At 39.8% G+C, this 19,836-nt stretch overlaps 1 protein-coding gene across 2 annotated transcripts in view; it reads left to right on the forward strand.

The window, feature by feature from the left end:
• EFL1 (elongation factor like GTPase 1) overlaps nt 1-19,836 on the forward strand; it is a 149,626-nt gene that overhangs the window by 104,767 nt on the left and 25,023 nt on the right. For both annotated transcript variants that reach the window (XM_077828055.1, XM_077828056.1), the window contains exons 16-18: nt 610-741; nt 6,661-6,808; nt 15,300-16,312. In XM_077828055.1, the coding sequence (XP_077684181.1) occupies nt 610-741; nt 6,661-6,808; nt 15,300-16,312 (1,293 nt within the window). The remainder of the gene's footprint in view (nt 1-609; nt 742-6,660; nt 6,809-15,299; nt 16,313-19,836) is intronic.

Consider the following 19,836-nt stretch of genomic DNA (forward strand, 5'->3'; position numbering starts at 1 on the left):
TTACATAAGTACAACTGTTATTCATTTGTCTCCTCAGTGGTTTTTCTGTTTTTTTTATCACTAAATGTTGGGCTAATTCCCTTCATCCTCTCCAACAGGACTCAATGTTTTAGGTTAAGACCTTGTGACTCACTGACAGGTTACATCGAGTATTTCATGTTGCAAAGTCAAACCACCACAGAATAACTTTGCATTAATGGAAAAAGTTAGAATATCAGAGGAAAAAGTCCTCATCCTTTTTCTAGCATGTATCACTGTGTTTTAAAACCTGCCTTTCTTAACCTGTATCTAGTATACATTGTTCATTCAGAAAATAAAAAGGGAAATCAGTGTGTATTGAGGCCAAAAAATATGATCTCCCCACCCCAAACTGAATCTTTTCATATCCAAATTGCATAAAGGTAGCTTAGCAAATATCTTGTAAGAACAGTGAGAACTTTTTAAAGACTCTTGTTGCCACATCCTTGTTGTAATCAGAGTATTTTTTTTCTAGTATTGCTTTGACAGGGTAAGGTAATTTTTATTCGATTTTGTTAAAATATACTGTACTTTATTATGGTAACTTTTCCTCTTTTATACATGCAAACTTCTGTTTTCTGTGCTTATTAGGAATAGGAGGTTTGCAAGAGTTCGTACTGAAGTCAGCAACTTTATCAACATCACCAGCTTGCCCACCATTTACACCTCTCAACTTTGAAGCTACCCCTATTGTGCGAGTTGCTGTTGAACCAAAACATCCAAGTAAGAGTTTAGTTTTTTTCTTTTATAAGTGAAACTCATTTTTGAATAATAGCTTTATAAGTGAAGTTTTGACATGGTGGTCTTTGAGTATTAACTTTTTCCTTAAGCAGGAAGGGAAGTATCATGTTTTTCAGTATAAAATGTGGTGTTATTCATGGCCCCAGTCCTACAGGAGGCATTGATACTGATATACGTTTCTGGAAACGACTGTAATAAATAATAAAAACAATCATATGCATATATATTACATGTGCATACATACTGCCAGAAGCTTTCCTTGGAGGGAAGACCTTCTCTTGAGCTCACAGATATTTCTGAACTGTAAATTTTGTCTTTTTCAAATAGCAGTTTATTTACATTCCAAGAGAAAATACCCTCGTACAAGGGTTTTCGTGCCATTAACTTCTCATTTGCAAAAGTATTTACAGGATTGCCCATAATCAGGGCAATTGTTTCTAACAATTTTTAAAAATTGCATTAGAACTATGCAACATAGGACTCATCTTCTTAAAATATCACTTTTAGTCGTAATTATGGTATACTAAAAAGGAATATAAACCAAATTCCTCTAGTTTCTATGGAATCAGAAGAGAACAAAAATATTTTCAGAAGGCTGCTGTATGATGTATGTAAGACTTTTTTTATTTGTTAAAGTTACATTTTTTTAATGGAAATCCAAATCAGCCCCTTCGATAACAGGGTAAATGTCATAGCTACTGGAAAACAATCGTGATTACCAAGCTAAAGCTGAGTTAAACTTCAAACAAACACAGCCCAAAATAAATGTAGGGACCAATGGAGAGTGTGAGAGAAAAACCTAAAGAATTAAACTCCAGCTAAAATCCATATGGTTCATGAGTTTCATCCTATGTTTACATATTGAAAATATAATGTACAGAACCAAACAAATGTGCTTAACTTTTATAGCATCATGCACTCACCAAAATTAATGGTAACTGGAGAACTTTTTAAGTTGTGAAATATTTGTGTGAACTTGTGTTTTTTTCATTTTATTAATGTGGGATGGGACACATTTCTTACTGTAGTGGAGAAAAGTGCTGTGAGAAAAAGATTAAGAAAGACAGTCATTGAATCACAAAGGGATTAAATATGTTATTACATGGAAACAAAGAAGAACTATCTATTTGAAAGACTTTTTTCCCCTCTGTCTCCCCTGAGTACCCTCATTTGTACTCATCATTGTGATTCAGACATACAGCCTCAGACACTCAGGAGTTGCACTAGTAAATACAATTCCCTTCTGTATAACACTCTGAGATTTCAGATTTCAGAGTAACAGCCGTGTTAGTCTGTATTCGCAAAAAGAAAAGGAGTCCTTGTGGCACCTTAGAGACTAACCAATTTATTTGAGCATGAGCTTTCATGAGCTACAGCTCACTAAAGCTCATGCTCAAATAAATTGGTTAGTCTCTAAGGTGCCACAAGGACTCCTTTTCTTTTTGAGATTTCAGAGTAACAGCCGTGTTAGTCTGTATTCGCAAAAAGAAAAGGAGTACTTGTGGCACCTTAGAGACTCTGAGATTAATGTTTTTCCCCTTTGGTCCCCAGATCGTAGGCTGACAATGTTAACTGTGATAGTTCCTCTCTTTAGGCATACCATATTTGGTACCTTTCTCAGACCTGAAGAAGAGTTTTGTCTGGCTTGAAAGCTTGTCTCTCTCACCAACAAAGGTTGATCCAATAAAAGATAGTAACTCACTCGCTTGTCTCTCATATTTGGATTCAGTCATGGACTGTTAGCATTTATTTTACAGATATTTATGAAAATAAGGCTAAAACATTCCACATAAAGAAATAAGTCTAAACAAACAGAATCCTTCACCTGTGTCTGTCTTAAAATGATGACTATTGCAGTAAGGAAGACAAGAAAATGTAAATGCTAAGCTAAATGATCTTAAGGTCTTATCATGATTTACCTGTCATTGTCACTACCTGACGCATCTCCCATTACACTCATCCCTTAGGTCAGGTGCGATCAGGCCCTTTTGTCCCCATCTTTTGTTTTGGAGGCCTCTTTGCACTCTCAGAACTTCAAGACTCATTCTTTGAAGTACTCTTTTTCTCTCACCCTCTCTCGCACACATTTTGATCTGCAATTCCATTATAATGCCAAAGATAAGTTTAATAAATATGCCTCCAACAGAATAGAGAGTAAACAATAACATTTAGTTCATGCTTTTTTAATATATTTTAAAACTGTTGACAACTTTCAAATTAGACATTGCTGGTGTATTTTCAGCTCAAATATGAAATCTGGTTAGTAACAGAATTATTTAGCGATGAATCTGTGCTGGTACTAGAACTCAGACAACATACCAGCGACCAAAAAAAGAGAAGTATGCTATCAGATCCTCTGAGAGGACTACATCACTGAATATACCAAAGAGGATAACTTTGTTTTTTGTACATGTACAACTTATGTTGGGGGGGGGGGGGGGAGTAAAACTTTGGAACCGTAAGCCTTTGAAACTCCTGCATTATCATTAGACGGATGGTATATCGCTTTTAAATTGAATAAAGAAATAGTTACTAACTGCATATCAAACAAAAATGCATGCATAAAGCTGAGTGGAGCTAGTGGGCGAGATTCACTCCTGCAGCACCATATCGGCTTCCTCCCCCTCCCCCTGCCAGGATTTGCTTGGGGGGAAAAGGGAAATAGCTTTACATTCTGACTATTGAACTCCTGTTAGGAGAGGTTGATATGACATGTGCTGAATCAGCATATCTCCTGAATGGCCTGGCCTCATCCTCTCCTTGTGGACTGTGTGAGCCAGTCATCTCTGGTCCTGAGTAGATCGGCAGTTGTGATGGTGTACCCATGCTCCTGATGAACTTTCTAGCCTCAGAGTTCCACAACTGTGGAACCACCTGATATCTGGATTTTTTATTTCCATACTTTCAAAATCCTTTTGTTTCGTTAAATGTAAACATGCCTGGCTTTGACTTTTTAACACTGCTGGTTTTTTATGGTATATCATTAGTCTGTTGATACATATTTACAACCTTACTTCCAACTGAATAACCTTTTTTGCTGAAGAATACTTTTATTGTAATCTCATCATATTTCAATTTGTCCAGTTTCCGTTTGCTCCTGAAATGTTGACAGAATCAAAGTAACTGTCTTTCTATTCAATTACAAAATTTTCTGTAACATTAAGACTACACGTTCTTCAGATTAGGGTTGGACTGTATTACTGGACAGTTAGAGACAAGGAGGGTGAGGTAATGTCTTTTATTGGACCAACTTCTGTTGTTCAGAGAGACAAGCTTTTGAGCTACACAGAGCTCTTCTTCAGGTCTGAGAAAGATACTGAGAGGATCACAGCTACATACAAGATTGAACAAATGGTTCAGCATAAGTAGTTAGCACATATTCTAAGGGACCATTCAAGGTGAAGTGGCCCATTAACACCCCTGTAGTCATAGGACAAAAAGGGGGGTTAGTGGGTTACAAATTACTGGGCAGTGTACCATTGACTGTTCCAGTGTTTTGAATAATGCAGGGGTGGGGAACCTGCGGGCCAGATCTGGCCCCTTACTCATTTTCATCCACACATGTTCAGCTCAACTGAGGGGCAGGGGAGAGCGAAGGTTTGGGGCTTCCTCCTGCAGCGGGGCGAGCTGGTGTTCACAGATCCGGCGCTGGGGCGCTGAAACTCGGGGCTTCCCACCCGCGGGGCTGGAGCCACGAGCGCTGGCTTGCCCCGCTGCAGGGAGCAGGATGGGACTCCGAATCTTGGGGCCCTCTCCTCCCCCACCCCACCCCACGCGTGCACAGGGTGCACGACCGCTGGCTCTCCCTGACGTGGACAGGAAGCTGAGTCTCAGCCCCCTCCCCGGCAGGTGAGTTTAACATGCATGGCCTGCCATTTATATTTTCAGTTGGACTATGGCCACTGTTACAAAAAAGGTTCCTCACTCCTGGAGTAATAGATAAGAACATCTCATGCATCCTGCAGTTGTTCATGCAATTTTGGAAGTGTTCTGGATTGAAATTTTCTAGATCCACTGAGTTTAGGGGTGGGTCCATCGTTAATCCATTTATACTAACACATTAAGACTTTATCTTGTGTAAAACTCTTTCTTACTTGAAAACATTAAGTAAATGTGATTGTGGCACTGCAAAGTATTTTTGGTAGGAAGATGTTCAGATCAATTTCAGTAATGTTGTGTAGCTCTAACAGTTACCACTCAGATGTTTTTAGAAAGAAGTTTCCTTTTAATCTGCTCTGAAATGGCATCTGTGTTTTAATTTGGAGAAAATTATTGTTGTTAATAAATATAATTATTGATAACTGTCCCTGCAAATGTTTGCACTGTGTGCAAGTCCTGCACATTGTGTCAAAATCTTCATGTAGAATTTCCATTAGCTCTCAACACAAGTCCACCTACTTATCTGTTCCTGAGGAGCCAGTTGCTAAAGACGCTGAACAAAAACCTGCAATCCTAGGGCATGTGGCCTGAAGAAACTCCCCCTCATTTTTTTTCCGTGTTTGCAGTTTATCCAGCTTCCCACATTGTCTTGTACATTTATGAACTTAGCATAAATGAGTAAAGTCATATTTATTTTAATAACCTCTGGGAGCAGACAACAAACAGGATGTCAAACTGTTCCTTGGAATATGAACATTTGATCATAGAAAATCAGTGTGTATTCTGTGCCTTGTATGTCAAGTAAGAAAAGAAAAACAATTAAAGCTTTCAAATTGTATTAATTACATTATGAAAATCTATTGACACATATGAAATACTGATTTAAAAAAATTCTGCACACAACTACAGCATACACCTGCCATGCCTCCCTCATATGGAGGGTTATTCCCTAATTTTCCATTAATTTTAAGACAGTTCTGTTCTTAAAGCATCTTCCTCTTAAAAAATTTGTTATGTATTTCACACAAAATAATGAAAATCTGATAGTTAGGGGAGTTTTCCATTTTTCAGAATATCACAGCTTGATAACTCTGAGTATTTTCCAGTTTGTGTATTTAAATCCTTTCTGTGCTTCCTTCAATCTTACTCCCTTCCAGTAGTGCTTTTGGAAGATTTCTGTTTGGATATTAGTAACAATGATACAGTATTATTTAAATTTGAGTACTTTTCGTAGCATCATATAGGTTTGCAAGTACAGTTTTGCAAATCATTTTTTGTGTGTATAGTTTAAATTAGCTTTTAGTAAATAAGTGGTCGTGGTACTTTTTGACAAATAAAAATGTATCTATTTAGCATTGTATATATTATCTTTTGACAATCAGTACAAATAAGGGGCCAAATCCTGAGGTTCTTGATCAGTTTTTACTTAGTTCATAATCAGTGGTAAGTAAGGACCTCAGGACCGAGTTCAGGGTATTCAAGTGTTGCTAAACTTGGCTTGGGTAGAAATCCATTTCTTTTTTCTTTTTTTTTTTTTTAATTTCAACAGATAATATTGATGTTTATTTTTAAGTATTTTTATTTTTATTTAAATTTTCACAGTTACGGGAAATTATAGGTCGGACAGACTATAATAATTTAATGACAGTAAATGCTGAGATTCAAAAAGTTAAAGCTTTATAACAATCAAAGCACAAACTGTCAACATATACAAAGTAAATAACCTTAAATAAAACTCTGTTTTCAAGCAACATTTTTCTTCCTTTGCCTGTCTGTAAATTTTGATCGTCATCATAATAGTTTTTCATCGGTTTGAATGCATACGGTGAAATCAACTGTTAACAGCATTTACTGATAAAAAATTTCTAATCCTCCCCTAATCAGTTTTATGTATTTATTCTTTTGGTGCTATCTTAAAAAGTATCCTCTAAATTTTTCTCTTTGCCCCAAAATATGTCCTGATACAAATATTTGTTTCCTCAATAGTAGTTTATTAAGAGTGGTTTATTTCTATCTTCCTAGGTGAGATGCCTCAGTTGGTCAGAGGAATGAAGCTTTTAAACCAAGCTGACCCATGTGTCCAAGTTTTAATCCAGGAGACAGGAGAGCATGTATTAGTTACAGCAGGAGAAGTCCATCTCCAGCGCTGCTTGGATGACTTGAAAGAAAGGTTAGGAGGGGAAAAAAGAAATATTTCAGGTTCAAGGGCTTTGTGTGGTATTTCTCAGTCAGTTAACTGTGATTAATTTTCTGGTGAGGTTGAAGCCTCCTCAGCCAAGACTTTTTGCACTACTGTTGGATCATAAATATAATATTAATAGCTATAAAATTATCTACAGCTGAAAATGCCACTGACTTCCTACTCATGCATGGCTTAAACACCTTTTTGGCAGGTTATTTCTCTGCAGAAGTAATAAATTGCAATAGTTTCAGAGTTTCATTCTGAATTGTAGTAAACATTCTGTACCAAAAAAAAATGGTTAGGAAAATGGTTAGGTTTCAGAGTTCAGTCCTCTAGAGTCAAGAAATAACAAAGCCTGGGGCTGCACATGCACCCTTAACTCTGCTCCCTTGTGCAGAAGACAGTTTTTAATTTCATTAACCTATGCTATTTCTCATATACTATGTCACTGAACTTTCTCCAGTCTTAGAGACATATGTTAAGAATCTTGTTTTATTTCTTCTTTTTTTTACTCTTACGCTATTTGCATTCCCCGTATACCTTAATTGACTTAGACTTTTTCTCTAAGGTTATGTCTAGACTTACAGTGATGTGCAGTGTACGTACACTGCACAGCTCCCTTAGCACGAGTATAAATAACAGTGTAGATGGTGAGGCACTGCTTAGGCAAACAGAGTAAAGGCATGCCAGAACCTTAGGATGTATACCCTACATGGCTCATTGCACGCTCAACCCCTGCTTCCACATCTGTGCTGCTAGTTTTAGCAGTGTAGTGTCCCGTTGTCTGAGTCCTTCCCCACTACAGGGAAAGGAGATGACAGAGCATTTGCCTGTTGCAGTGAAAGACTCAGGCAGCAGGGAGAGGCAGCAGGAAAAGGCTCCAGCAGCTCCCCACAGCCAGAGCCTTTTCCCGCTGCCTAGTGCCAGAGCCTTTCACTGCCACTTGTGGCTGCACACAACAGTGTGGACGCAGCCTGTTTTTCACTGTGGCATGTAGCTACACGTATAGAACATGCCACTGCCAGCGTAGACAAAGCCTAAGGTGTGTTTTATTAGTAATGTCAACACCCACATAATTGCACTTCCTTTTCTTTTAAATCAGCAGCACAACCTGCCTTAGGTGCAGTTCAGGAAATGAGACTATTACTATGATGCTAATTTAGGGCCCTGGGCCCATTCCGACTCCTATCAAAGCCTATTTCCATTTGATTCTTATGGAAGTTGGAATGGCCCATAGTTATAAAATTAGATGACATATACACATTTTTTACTATTACTCTCTGTTATACAGCTTGAGTTGTAGGTTATCTATAAGTATGATTCAGTATGCACTTTTCACCAGATCACCCAAAGGGGCCTTCAGTGAGGGCTATCATTCTGAACAGCCAAAATAGCTAGAGGTAGATAAGTCCCAAGAACTTTTTTCGTAATGGCGAAAGTTTTTACTTGTGCTTGTGTTAAACTTTACTCTCCTACTGAAAATAGGCTAAACTGTTTTTGCTGAATATTAAAAGAAGAAGAAGAAAATCACCTTTTGAGCAAAAAGCGAGCCTGGGAAACTTTAATTAGAAAGTTTCTAGTTTCCTTCTAGAAAGTTTCAGAAAGTTTCTGATCTGGATGATGGGATGGATTGCACCCTCAGCAAGTTTGCGGATGACACTAAACTGGCGGGAAGGGTAGATATGCTGGAGGGCAGGGATAGGGTCCAGAGTGACCTAGACAAATTTGGAGGATCAGGCCAAAAGAATTCTGTTGAGGTTCAACAAGGACAAGTGCAGAGTCCTGCACTTAAGATGGAAGAAACTCATGGACTGCTACAGGCTGGCGAAGCAGCAGTTTTGCAGAAAAGGAGCTGGGGATTACAGTGGTCAAGAAGCTGGATATGAGTCAACAGTGTGCCCTTGCTGCCAAGAAGGCTAACGGCATATTGGGCGCATTAGTAGTCGCATTGCCATCAGATTGAGGGAAGTGATTATTCCCCTCTATTCAGCACTGGTGAGGCCACATCTGGAGTATTGCATCCAGTTTTGGGGCCCCCACTACAGAAAGGATACGGACAAATTGGAGAGAGACCAGCAGAGGGCAACGAAAATGATTAGGGGGTTGGGGCACATGATTTATGAGGAGAGGCTGGGCTTATTTAATCTGCAGAAGAGAAGAGTGAGGGGGGATTTGATAGCAGCCTTCAACTACCCAAAGGGGGGTACCAAAGAGGATGCAGCTAGGCTGTTCTCAATGGTGGCAGATGACAAAACAAGGAGCAATGGTCTCAAGTTGCAGTGGGTGAGGTGTAGGTTGGATATTAGGAAAAACTATTTCACTAGGAGGGTGGTGAAGCACTGGACTGGGTTACCTAGGGAGGTGGTGGAATCTCCATCCTTAGAGGTTTTTGAGGCCTGGCTTGACAAAGCCCTGGCTGGGATGATGTAGTTGAGGTTCATCCTGCTTTGAGCAGGGGGGTGGACTAGATGACCTCCTGAGGTCTCTTCCAAGCCTAATCTTCTATGATTCTATGAAAGATAAAAGTTTTATGAATGACTGACTGAAAAAAAGTCAGAATAGAAACATTCATGTAACCATAACTGTAGCAGTAACTTTCATTCTCACTATTATTCATGGCTAAGATTCTAACGAAAAAGCAATGTGTAGAAGATAACACTAAGAAAAAATAATCCCTATTTATTTTGGATTTTGTTTGTGTTAATTTCTCTCTTATTACATAATCCAAATTTAATATGTATGGTAGATGGAAAATAAACTTTAGCATGAAAGCTTCAGCATCAAAACATTTTTATAGCTTTTTCAACTCTTTCTACTCTTTTTGTTCTTTCTAATATTTCAGAGCCTTACATATATAAGGGCTCAGCCTTGTAGTCACTTACACACAAGTATTTTACTTTCTTATTCACGTGTGTTGGTATGTGTGTGTAGGATCAGGTTAATATTTCCAAAGCTGATTTCCTATTTGTTAAACAGTATTTAATTTGTAAAACAGAGACGTTTGCTAACCTCACAAGGTTGATGGGAGGATCAATGATTTAAATGTACATTTTCAAAATATAAGTGTTATGGTATTTTCCCCTCCCATATTACCCCAATATGCAGCAAAGAGCAAAAATTATCTTGACTGTTTTCTGTTACAGTTTTGTAGTACTTTCCTTTTCTAAGATATTCTGTCTTTCTTTTTTTTAATCAATGTTAGTTGAACTCTGGAAGCAATTTCTTTAAGAAAATTGCTGCTGTACAGCCAGGAGAATTTAGGATAAGTCCCATTGCTTATCAATGAGACTTAGCCTCCTAAGTACCTGTGCAGTTTCTGAAAATAGGATTTAGGCTCCGAAGTCACTTAGTCATTTTGAATCCTTATCCTATATATTGATTGCAATAAGTATGGATCTAAAAGGAAATTGGCCTATATCTGTGGCAATGTACAGAAAAGAGATTTAAAAGTCTGGAGATTAAAAGGAAATTCTAAGTGACTGAGTCTCACAGAACAGAATCTCCATCATGGAGGCTATGATGTAACATTGTTAGTCGAACTTTTCAAATCTGGAAAACAAAATTTAGTTTTCTAATTATATATTTAGAGACCCAGATAAAAAGGGCACTAATTTTCAAAGATGCTGAACTGTCATGGACGCCAGTGGGAGCTCAGCATCTTTGAAAATCAAGCCACTTTTGTTCAAGTGCTTAAATATGTATTCAGGAGCCTAATTTTGAAGAATCCATGTTTCAAAGTTTTAGTAATTGCTTTTATTTTCTTTCCTATTTAGCTGAGTTTATAGACTAACATATCAGATCTTTCCAGGAGACTCACTATCGCAGTTAATGTTTCACATTTTTTTCTACTTTATAGTGGGTTCATTTCTGTAGAACTTTTCAAGTATCTTAAAGCACTTTTCAGAGTAACAGCCGTGTTAGTCTGTATTCGCAAAAAGAAAAGGAGTACTTGTGGCACCTTAGAGACTAACCAATTTATTTGAGCATGAGCTTTCGTGAGCTATCCGATGAAGTGAGCTGTAGCTCACGAAAGCTCATGCTCAAATAAATTGGTTAGTCTCTAAGGTGCCACAAGTACTCCTTTTCTTAAAGCACTTTACAAACAGTAAAAAGTTAAGCCTCACATCATCCTTAAGATGTAATTATCCCCATTTTACAGATGGGAATCTGAGGCATAGATTGTGTGTATTACTCGTGACGCAGGAAGTCTGTGAAAAAGATGGAAATAAAATGTGGATTTTCTGGCTTTTAGTCCTGTGCTTTAGATGGTCTCTCCTCTTTTATTTTAACCTAGTTGTTAATGAAAGTTCCTAGAAGAACGGTCTAGTGATGAAAGCGCAGTGCCAGGAATTAGAAGGACTGGATTTTATCTAAATCTAATACAGATTAGGAGAGAGGCCTCTATCTCTGCCACAAAGAGGTACAAGTGCTGGAAAGCACTTGAAAACTAGGCTATGGCTAAACTAGAGAGCTTATAGTGGTGCAGCTGCACCACTCTAAGCTCTCTAGTGTAGCCGCTCTAAGCCAACAGGAGAGAGCTCTCCCATCAGCTTAATTACACCAGCCCTTGGGAGCAGCAATAGTTATGTCAGAGGGAGAAGCTCTCTCGCCAGCATAGTGCTGTCCAAACCGCTGTTTAAGTCAGCGTAAATTATGTTGCTCAGGGGATGGCTAATTCACACCGTGAGCGACATAATTTATGTCGACTTAAGCTGTAGTGTAGCCATAGACTTAATGTTGTATATTTCACTACATCTGGAGATCATATTGACTCATCTGTGTTTCTTTAGAGTTATCATTTATAAAGCATTTATCTCAGATGCAAACAGATGTGCCTCTCTATTCTCCTTGATTCTTCCTACCACGCAACAGGGACCCAAACTGAGAATGGTATTGAAGAAAATGTACATTTTTAAATGGCATGTGCACTAATATAAGAAAAGTGCTGGAGGGTTGCCCATTCCTGTCATTTTATATGATTTAAAGCTTAATCTTGTAAGTGCTCTAAAATCCAAATGGTTACTCTGATTACTTTGAAACTTGGTGTACCTGTTGGGGTAGCATTAGTGGTCCACATTTGGGGTTATTTGACTGAGTTGTTCATGAGTTGCAGGGCTCCCCCCAAAATCAGTTTCACTTTGCTACCTTGTACAGTTAACCTCATAGGTACTAATGACTAGATGAATCACAGACCTCTAGATGGCTGTGAAATCATCCTTCAATTAACATAACTAAGGAGAAGTTAATCACAAGCCCTTACCTAGGAGAGAAGGAATTTTGGACTGAGTGGCTGGAAGTTGCTACAATTTGAGAGTCATGGGTAGCAATTTCATTCCAGGGGGAAAGTAATCAAAGACTTTGGGGAGAAATAATTAGACATGTGAATGCTTTCTGGGAGAGGAGGGGCATTAGATGGTAGGGGAAGAGGTATTGGGGAAGAGGGATTTGGGGCTACAATGACGGGAGGAAGACAAATGGGATGTTAGGGGAGCTGAGAGTGGTTAGGGACTCAGATGAGGGAGGCATTGCACCCCAACCACCTTCCACACCAGCTCTGCCAGTGTACCCCAACCCTCTGCACTGCTAGTACACCCCAAGCATCCTTCATTGGATGCTTCGGGTGTACTAGCTCTGCCAGGGCACCCCAACCACCCTACATTGCACAACTCTGCCAGTTGTACCTCAACCATCTTGCCCCCCAACTCTCTGTACCCTCCAGGTCTCCCAGTGCACCCCATCATCCATGCATCCTAACCAACCTGCACCCTTAGCTCTGCCAGTGCACCCCAACCCACCAGCTCTGCCAATAAGCTCAAGCTCCAACCCAGGCATTCCAAAGCTGTGCCAGGGCACCCCAACTACCCTGCTCCCCAACCTGCCTGGAACCTCACCGCTCTGCCTGTGCTCTGGATCCTTATTATTAGGGGAATGTAAAAAATGTGCTCTTTCCTGTGATAGCATTTGCCTCATACCACCACATCCAATGTTTTGTAGGCTTAGAATCTTTTCATCTGACTTAATTTAAGGCATTATCACCTTCTAGTGAGAAAGCATTATAATGGAAGTCCTTAGACCGAAGGTAAAAATATTGAATTTAGTGCTGGTTGTCTCAGTGATGCTATGCTTCATTTCAGGTTCCACTGAAGCAACCATCCTGGCACTTTATATTCATGCTTGGATGCAGAGCAAACTCAAACACAATCCTGGTCAGACTCTCTTTTTTTCCCCCAAGAGATCCTCACCCTGTGGATTCCTGACTTTTGGCAGATACCAGTTGTTTCTGAAAAATCTGTTTCAAAACAACTTCCAATGCAAGGAATTGCACCCTATGTGAAGGTTCAGTACGAGACCTAATCAAAAAATTAAACACACAAATTAAACACAATATGCATTAAGGATAAATCTCTCTGCCCTCAAGGCTTGGCTATGTTTATTTGGAGTAAACTGTATCAGAGTCCCCAAATTTATATAATCCACACAGAGTAAAATGGAGGAGTCAACTGTTACTCAAGGTGGTCAAAATTGATAATTTAACTGTGACCCTTCTCTTTGGGTATACCTTCTTTAGTGCAGAGTCCCACCTTAATTTACTTGCATTGTGATTACTGGGTACCGGTCAGTAGTGGGGTTACTGACTCAGTTAGGGTTGATCTGTCTGGGACTTTGATGCTGAAGCACGTTTTCTTTCTGATCATTGAACTAGAATCAAGGATTAGAAAAGTTTTTACTGGTCCTGAAAGCATTAGTACTGGTCCCACAAAAGTGCATTTTTGCCCAGGCAAATCATAACCCACTGGGTCTTTAAATCTTGCATATCATCTAATACATTAATTTTTCATTATCTTGTTGAATATTATGTGTATAATATTTCTTAGTAGTTTCATGAAGTTTTGTTTAAGTATAATTTCTTGTCTGAGAAAATTACAAGTGGCAGTTTGAGTCCCGTGATGCTTCTGACATTATAAGCATTTTTCTTTGTGCCTTCAAAAGCTGCTACTAGCACCCAAGATTGAAAAGAGGTGAAGGTTTTCATGGAGAATACTCTCTTCAAGAAAATGAATTAATGGAAGCTAAATCTGAAAAGAAATGTCCATTCATTTATTATTTTGGTGGTGAACAATATATTGGCACTTCAATAATTGTGCTTATAAATGTTTTATGAGCATACTGTGATGTTGCTGAAATTTCTTTTAACTCAGACTAGTTGTTTCCTGCTTTGCCCTTGCTCTGCTCTGTTTGTCTTTTGCTTACAAAACACCTTTTTTGAGCTGTATACAGCAACACTCATCAATTTATAAAAAGTCCTTTTCAGAGCATATCTTCAAACTCTTACCCTAAAATAATTACTTGCATAAAGATTTCTGAGATGCTGAGTAGCAGAGAAGAACAGAAACAGCATAATGGGCAGATGGAAGCTGAGCTGCTGGGTTTAGATGATTTTTTCCTTTCTTTTGATATTTGTTTGAAAGTATTGATTAAACTTTTCAATAGATTTTCATTATGATTAATTAATAAATGAATTATTAATCAACACCCTGACGCACTGTATCCCCACCCTTGCTGCTCTGTTTTTCTATGACCTGATGAAGGCAATGATCAAAAACTTGCCTTTCTTCACGTAGTCCAATAAAGGGGTTCACCAACAGCTTGGTGGTATTTTTATTGTATTTTGATTTTTAGAACCCTCGTCAAAAACCTTTCCCTTTTTTAACATTCTGGACTCTTATTTTAGGAGCTGTAGTAATAGGTCATTGGCATTCCTGCTGCTGTGTAAAGGTTTAGTATTTTTCTGTAGTGTGTCAAATTTATTTTAATTATTTCCTGTAGTTACATTCTATGTTGTTGTGTCTGACAATCTTGTGTGATCGTCTTCTTGCTTATACAAGAAGGCCACTTGAAACCATTTATTTGCTTTCAGATGTTTTCCATTTAGAGCTACTGTATAATGTTTTTCACTTGAAATGTATTAGTTAAGGGATTTTTGTATAACTGAACAAATAAGCATAGAAGAGATTGTTACTAACTTCTAGCGTCAGCAGTGCTTTATGAAATATGTTTTGGACTAGATTATGATCTGATCTATGGGTCTGCAAGAGGGAGGGGTGGCTAAGACGCTTTCCATTTCCTAATCATAGTCCTTGCATGCAGGGAGCAAGGCTAATACCCACAGTGGTAATCACCTCCCAGAATGGCATAGGGAGATGGCCTCACGTCTTTCCACAAGAGCTAATTAAGCTTGCCCAATACTGCACTCTTTTAAAAAATATCACAGTGTCCATGCTTTCTTTTTGAAGTGCAGTGCCTTCGGGCTCTGCCATTGTGGATGTGCTTTTGCACCAACTCTACCGCAGCCAGAAGCCAAAATGCCACAATCTAGCCCTTTTTTTGGTAATTGGGTTTATTTATGGATATTTGCTTCACAATATAGAGCATTATTTTAAGAAGTTTATAAACTAATATTTTTACAATTTTTTTGTAGGTTTGCAAAGATACAAATTAGTGTATCAGAACCAATTATCCCATTCAGGGAGACAATAACAAGACCCCCAAAAGTTGACATGGTGAATGAGGAAATAGGAAAACAGCAGAAAGTCGCAGTCATACACCAGGCTAAAGAGGACCAGAATAAAATCCCTGAAGGAGTTCAGGTTGATTCTGATGGCCTCATAACAATGTCTACCCCAAATAAATATGCCACTCTCAGTGTAAGAGCCATGCCACTTCCAGAAGAGGTAACTCAACTCCTTGAAGAAAACAGTGACTTAATTCGTACTATGGAGCAGTTCAACTCATCTTTGAATGAGGATAAAAAAATGCATGAAATTAATCAAAAGATCCTTGACAGCATCCAGGAATTTAAACAAAAATTAGAGCAAAATCTGCAAGGAAGAAGGTGGAGAAATGCTGTTGATCAGATCTGGTCATTTGGCCCACGGAAATGTGGGCCTAATATTCTGTTATGTAAATTTGAAGGCTACAAAAAAACTGTGTGGCAATGCCTTGATAAGACTACTAAAGAAGTGAGTAAATGTCGAGATTTTGACAACAGCATAGTAAGTGGGTTTCAGTTGGCGACGCTTTCAGGTCCCATGTGTGAAGAACCTCTCATGGGTGTCTGTTTTATAGTGGAGAAATGGGACATGAGTAAAGCAGAAGAGCAAATGTCAGCTAATAGGCAGGATTCAGAGGAACTGGATGCTACAGAACAGACAAAAAATGAAGACAAAGTCACCTCTCTGTCAAGTAGTTATACCACTGAATCATCCAGCGAAAATAAAGAACTCCAAGATAGCTGTCAAGGTAGTCTAAATTCATCTGAGAAATCAAGCAAACGCAAGGGGGAAACTTTGCTTGCAGATTGTTATGGCCCTTTCTCTGGACAACTAATTGCCACCATGAAGGAAGCTTGTCGTTACGCGTTACAAGTGAAACCACAGAGACTTATGGCAGCCATGTACACGTGTGAAATTATGGCCACTGCAGAAGTTCTAGGTAAGAAAGAAAATATAAATAATTCCATTGCTAAATGTTAAATCACATAGTTTTATGCGTTTGACCAGAGATGGGCAAACTATGGCCCGCGGGACCCTCGTGCCCGGCCACTGAGCTCCTGGCCCAGGAGGCTGGCCCCCAGTCCCTCCCCTGCAGCCTCAGCTCACTGTGCTGCCAGCGCAGTGCTCTGGGCGGCGGGGCTGCAGAGCTGCGGCTGCCTGTCCTGGTGCTCTGGGCGGCGGGGCTGCAGAGCTGCGGCTGCCTGTCCTGGTGCTCTGGGCGGCGGGGCTGCAGAGCTGCGGCTGCCTGTCCTGGTGCTCTGGGCGGCGGGGCTGCAGAGCTGCGGCTGCCTGTCCTGGTGCTCTGGGCGGTGCAGCTGTAGTGCCTCCAGCCACCGGTGCTCCAGGCAGCGCGGTAAGGGAGCAGTGGGGGTTGGCTAGAATGCAGGGGAGTTTCGGGGAGGGTGATCAGGGAGCGGGGGTGTGGATGGGAGTGGGGTGGTCAGAGGGCGGGGAACGGGGGGGGTTGAATGGGGGCAGCAGTTGGGGGGGCAGTCAGAAAGGAGAGGGAGGGTTGGATCGGGGGGCAGTCAGGGGCAGGAGTTCCAGGGGTGGTCAGAGGACAGGGAGAAGGGGTGGTTGGATAGGGCAGGGGTCCTGGGGGGGCAGTCAGGGGACAGGGAGCGAGGGAGGCGGATGGGGCAGGAGTCCTGGGCGGGGCTGTTAGGGGTGAGAAGCAGGGGGGATCAGTTAGGGGGTGGGGGGCCAGGCCACGCCTGGCTGTTTGCGGAGGCTCAGCCTCCCCTAACCGGCCCTCCATACAATTTCGGAAACCCGATGTGGCCCTCAGGCCAAAAAGTTTGCCCACCCCTGCATTAGACTGTGTCAGAAAGCTTAACTTAATTAAAAGTTTTACCAGAAGTATTTTATAATTGTCCAGTTGATGACTGCCATGAATCTCTGGTTCTCTAATAGAGATTAGAAAAATTGAAATTTTGAAATTTTTCATACTGAAAAATTACAAAAGATCTTTATGCATTTGCATCATACAGCAATAGGAATATATTATGCTTCTGGAGACGCCAGGTGAAAGCATTCATTGTCTGACAAGAATTAAATTGCAGCTTTAATAGGCGCACAAATATTTAAAATACTGTTTCACAATTTAAATGTTTATGCTTTTGTGGTATCCAAGAGGCAGCGAGCACTAAATATAAAGCTGAAATCATGCTTCAAAAGATTGAAAGGAAATCTCTCCTTGCTGTAAACGGAGTCAAGTCTTGATTGTAGGTCCCAGGTCCCCATTGATTTAAGAAGTTAAAATAATCAGTGGTGTATTTAGGTAGGATAGCAGGAAAAGTAAGATAAAAAGGGAATTCTTCACCCTTCTTCATATCCACTTAGTAGCTTTTTCTGCCTTTTTTTTTAAAACCTTCACTTTTCTCCCACTAGTGTGTAAATTACTCATTTGGCAAACCCATTGAATGCAAACCTGTGTAATTTATATTACTTTATTACTTACACCATTTTATGACCTACTTTCATCACCATTTGTTGCTTCTGATTTTGACCCAGAAATTTCCATGGGAGTTGCAGCCACTTACTGATGTAATGAATTTGGCCCAGTACATTCAGGTTATATTTAAACTAACTTTCCATTGCCCCAAAGCCACAAACGTATCTACTTTGACTTAGTACAAACTACTGCTCACAAGTGAAGCCGCACACAATACTTTAAAATAGAGTTAAGGTTGTAAATAGATATAGGTTGGTAGCAGTTATACAAAACAAACTCATTTCATGAGCAAAACATGAGAATGAATGTGTGTGGTAGTAGTTAGTGAAGAGAGATGCTTTGGATTTAGGTAGTGCTTTGTATACCTCTCATACTTCCGTTTGGTGCAAGAGACACTCTGAGATCCAAAAGCCTGGAATAGGTCTCATACACGGGAGGAGGCACACAACAAACTTAACATAAAAGTGTGTCTCTCCATAAAAGTGTATTATGAAATATGACTTTCATATGTAATAATGTAGCTTTTATAACTTAATCTATTCTGTGCATATAAGACCTCACATCAAAGCAAGAGATACTTATGAACATAAATGGGTAATTTCAGCCACCCATCTTCCTCTTCTTCAGACTGCCCATGTACAACAGAACTGGTATAGTCCTGCTGGATGCTGAGGTGTATGCACCTGCCCAGCAGTGCGCCCTGCTCTGTGCAAGCTTCCCATGCAGCAGAATGCAGCATGTGGGTGAGACTGGGGCATCTGCGACAGTTGCTGATTCAGATCCTCCTGTCATTCACCCCATGGCATCCCCCACTTCCACCCTGACAGCCTCCTGCTTGCATATCTCCTCAGTGTCCATTTTGTCTACTTGAGTTGAGTGCTAGATAATGGAAATTGGCCAAAATGGACTGAAATGGCTAATAATGCTATTAAGAAAGATGGGAAAGTTGGAGAAGAGAGTGAGTGAGTTTTAAAAATGAGATGAAACAACTCCTGACGTTATGTAAGAGCAATTTTATATTTTTCAGTGTAGCCCTGGAAATAATTTCAGACTTTTCCAACAAATGCATGTTTTAGAAGTATTACCCATTACTGCTTCAGCAATATATATTACCTTTTAAAACTTCCTGGTTCCCTGACTACATAAGATTTTAAGTAAATACACCAATTCTGAAACTATAAATTCAGTGTAATTTACAGGCTTAAGGCTATGTTTTCACTGCCAAAAAAGGTGAGGTTTTTACAGCGAGATAACTAATATACATTAGCTATTTCACTCTAAAATCCTAGTGGAGACAAGGCGCAGCCAGTTTTTACCATGATGTAGCTAGGTAAGGTCAAACCTGGATAGGGAGTATTGCATTGATATTGCCAAGGCGCACTGCAGTAAAAACTGCTTGCGCCATGTTTCCACTAGGATTTTACACCCGTTAGCTATCTCGTTGTAAAAGCCCACTGTTTTTGGCAGTGAAGACATTATGAAAATGGGGGGAGGGGCAGAAATATGTTGTAAGCTTGCATATGTCTAATTGAATGAGACTTCATTTTAAATTATATACCTGGCTCTCACAAACACCTTCAAACTTTCCCACAAGCACCTGCTCCTTTCCAGTAGATTGTACTGTATATTTAGTTTGATTCCTCTAGGTCATTCACTGCAAAACTCCTTCTATACCCACTTCTCCTCTCTCTTCTGGAAAACTCCAAATACATCGTGAACTTTCTGAGTATCATATGCTCAATGATTATTTAACTGGTGCTCCCTGTTGATATTGCTGTCTTTCTTTTGCACAGCTTCTCTTCTCATTCGTTACTAATGGGGTAATGCTCCTGAACCTGTGACGAATTAAGAGGTTGTTTTTGCTGGAAACCCCAGGACTAAGCTCAGGCTACCAGATTTGCTGCCTCTGGAATGGAACAAGTTCATGGTTCAGTTTCTCTTGACCATTTTGTTGTAAAATCTTTATTTTTATACGTTTTCATGCAATTGCAACTTAGAATCTTCCTCCT

Source organism: Eretmochelys imbricata, chromosome 10 (genome assembly GCF_965152235.1).
Source record: "Eretmochelys imbricata isolate rEreImb1 chromosome 10, rEreImb1.hap1, whole genome shotgun sequence".
In the NCBI taxonomy this organism is placed as follows: Eukaryota; Metazoa; Chordata; order Testudines; family Cheloniidae; genus Eretmochelys; species Eretmochelys imbricata.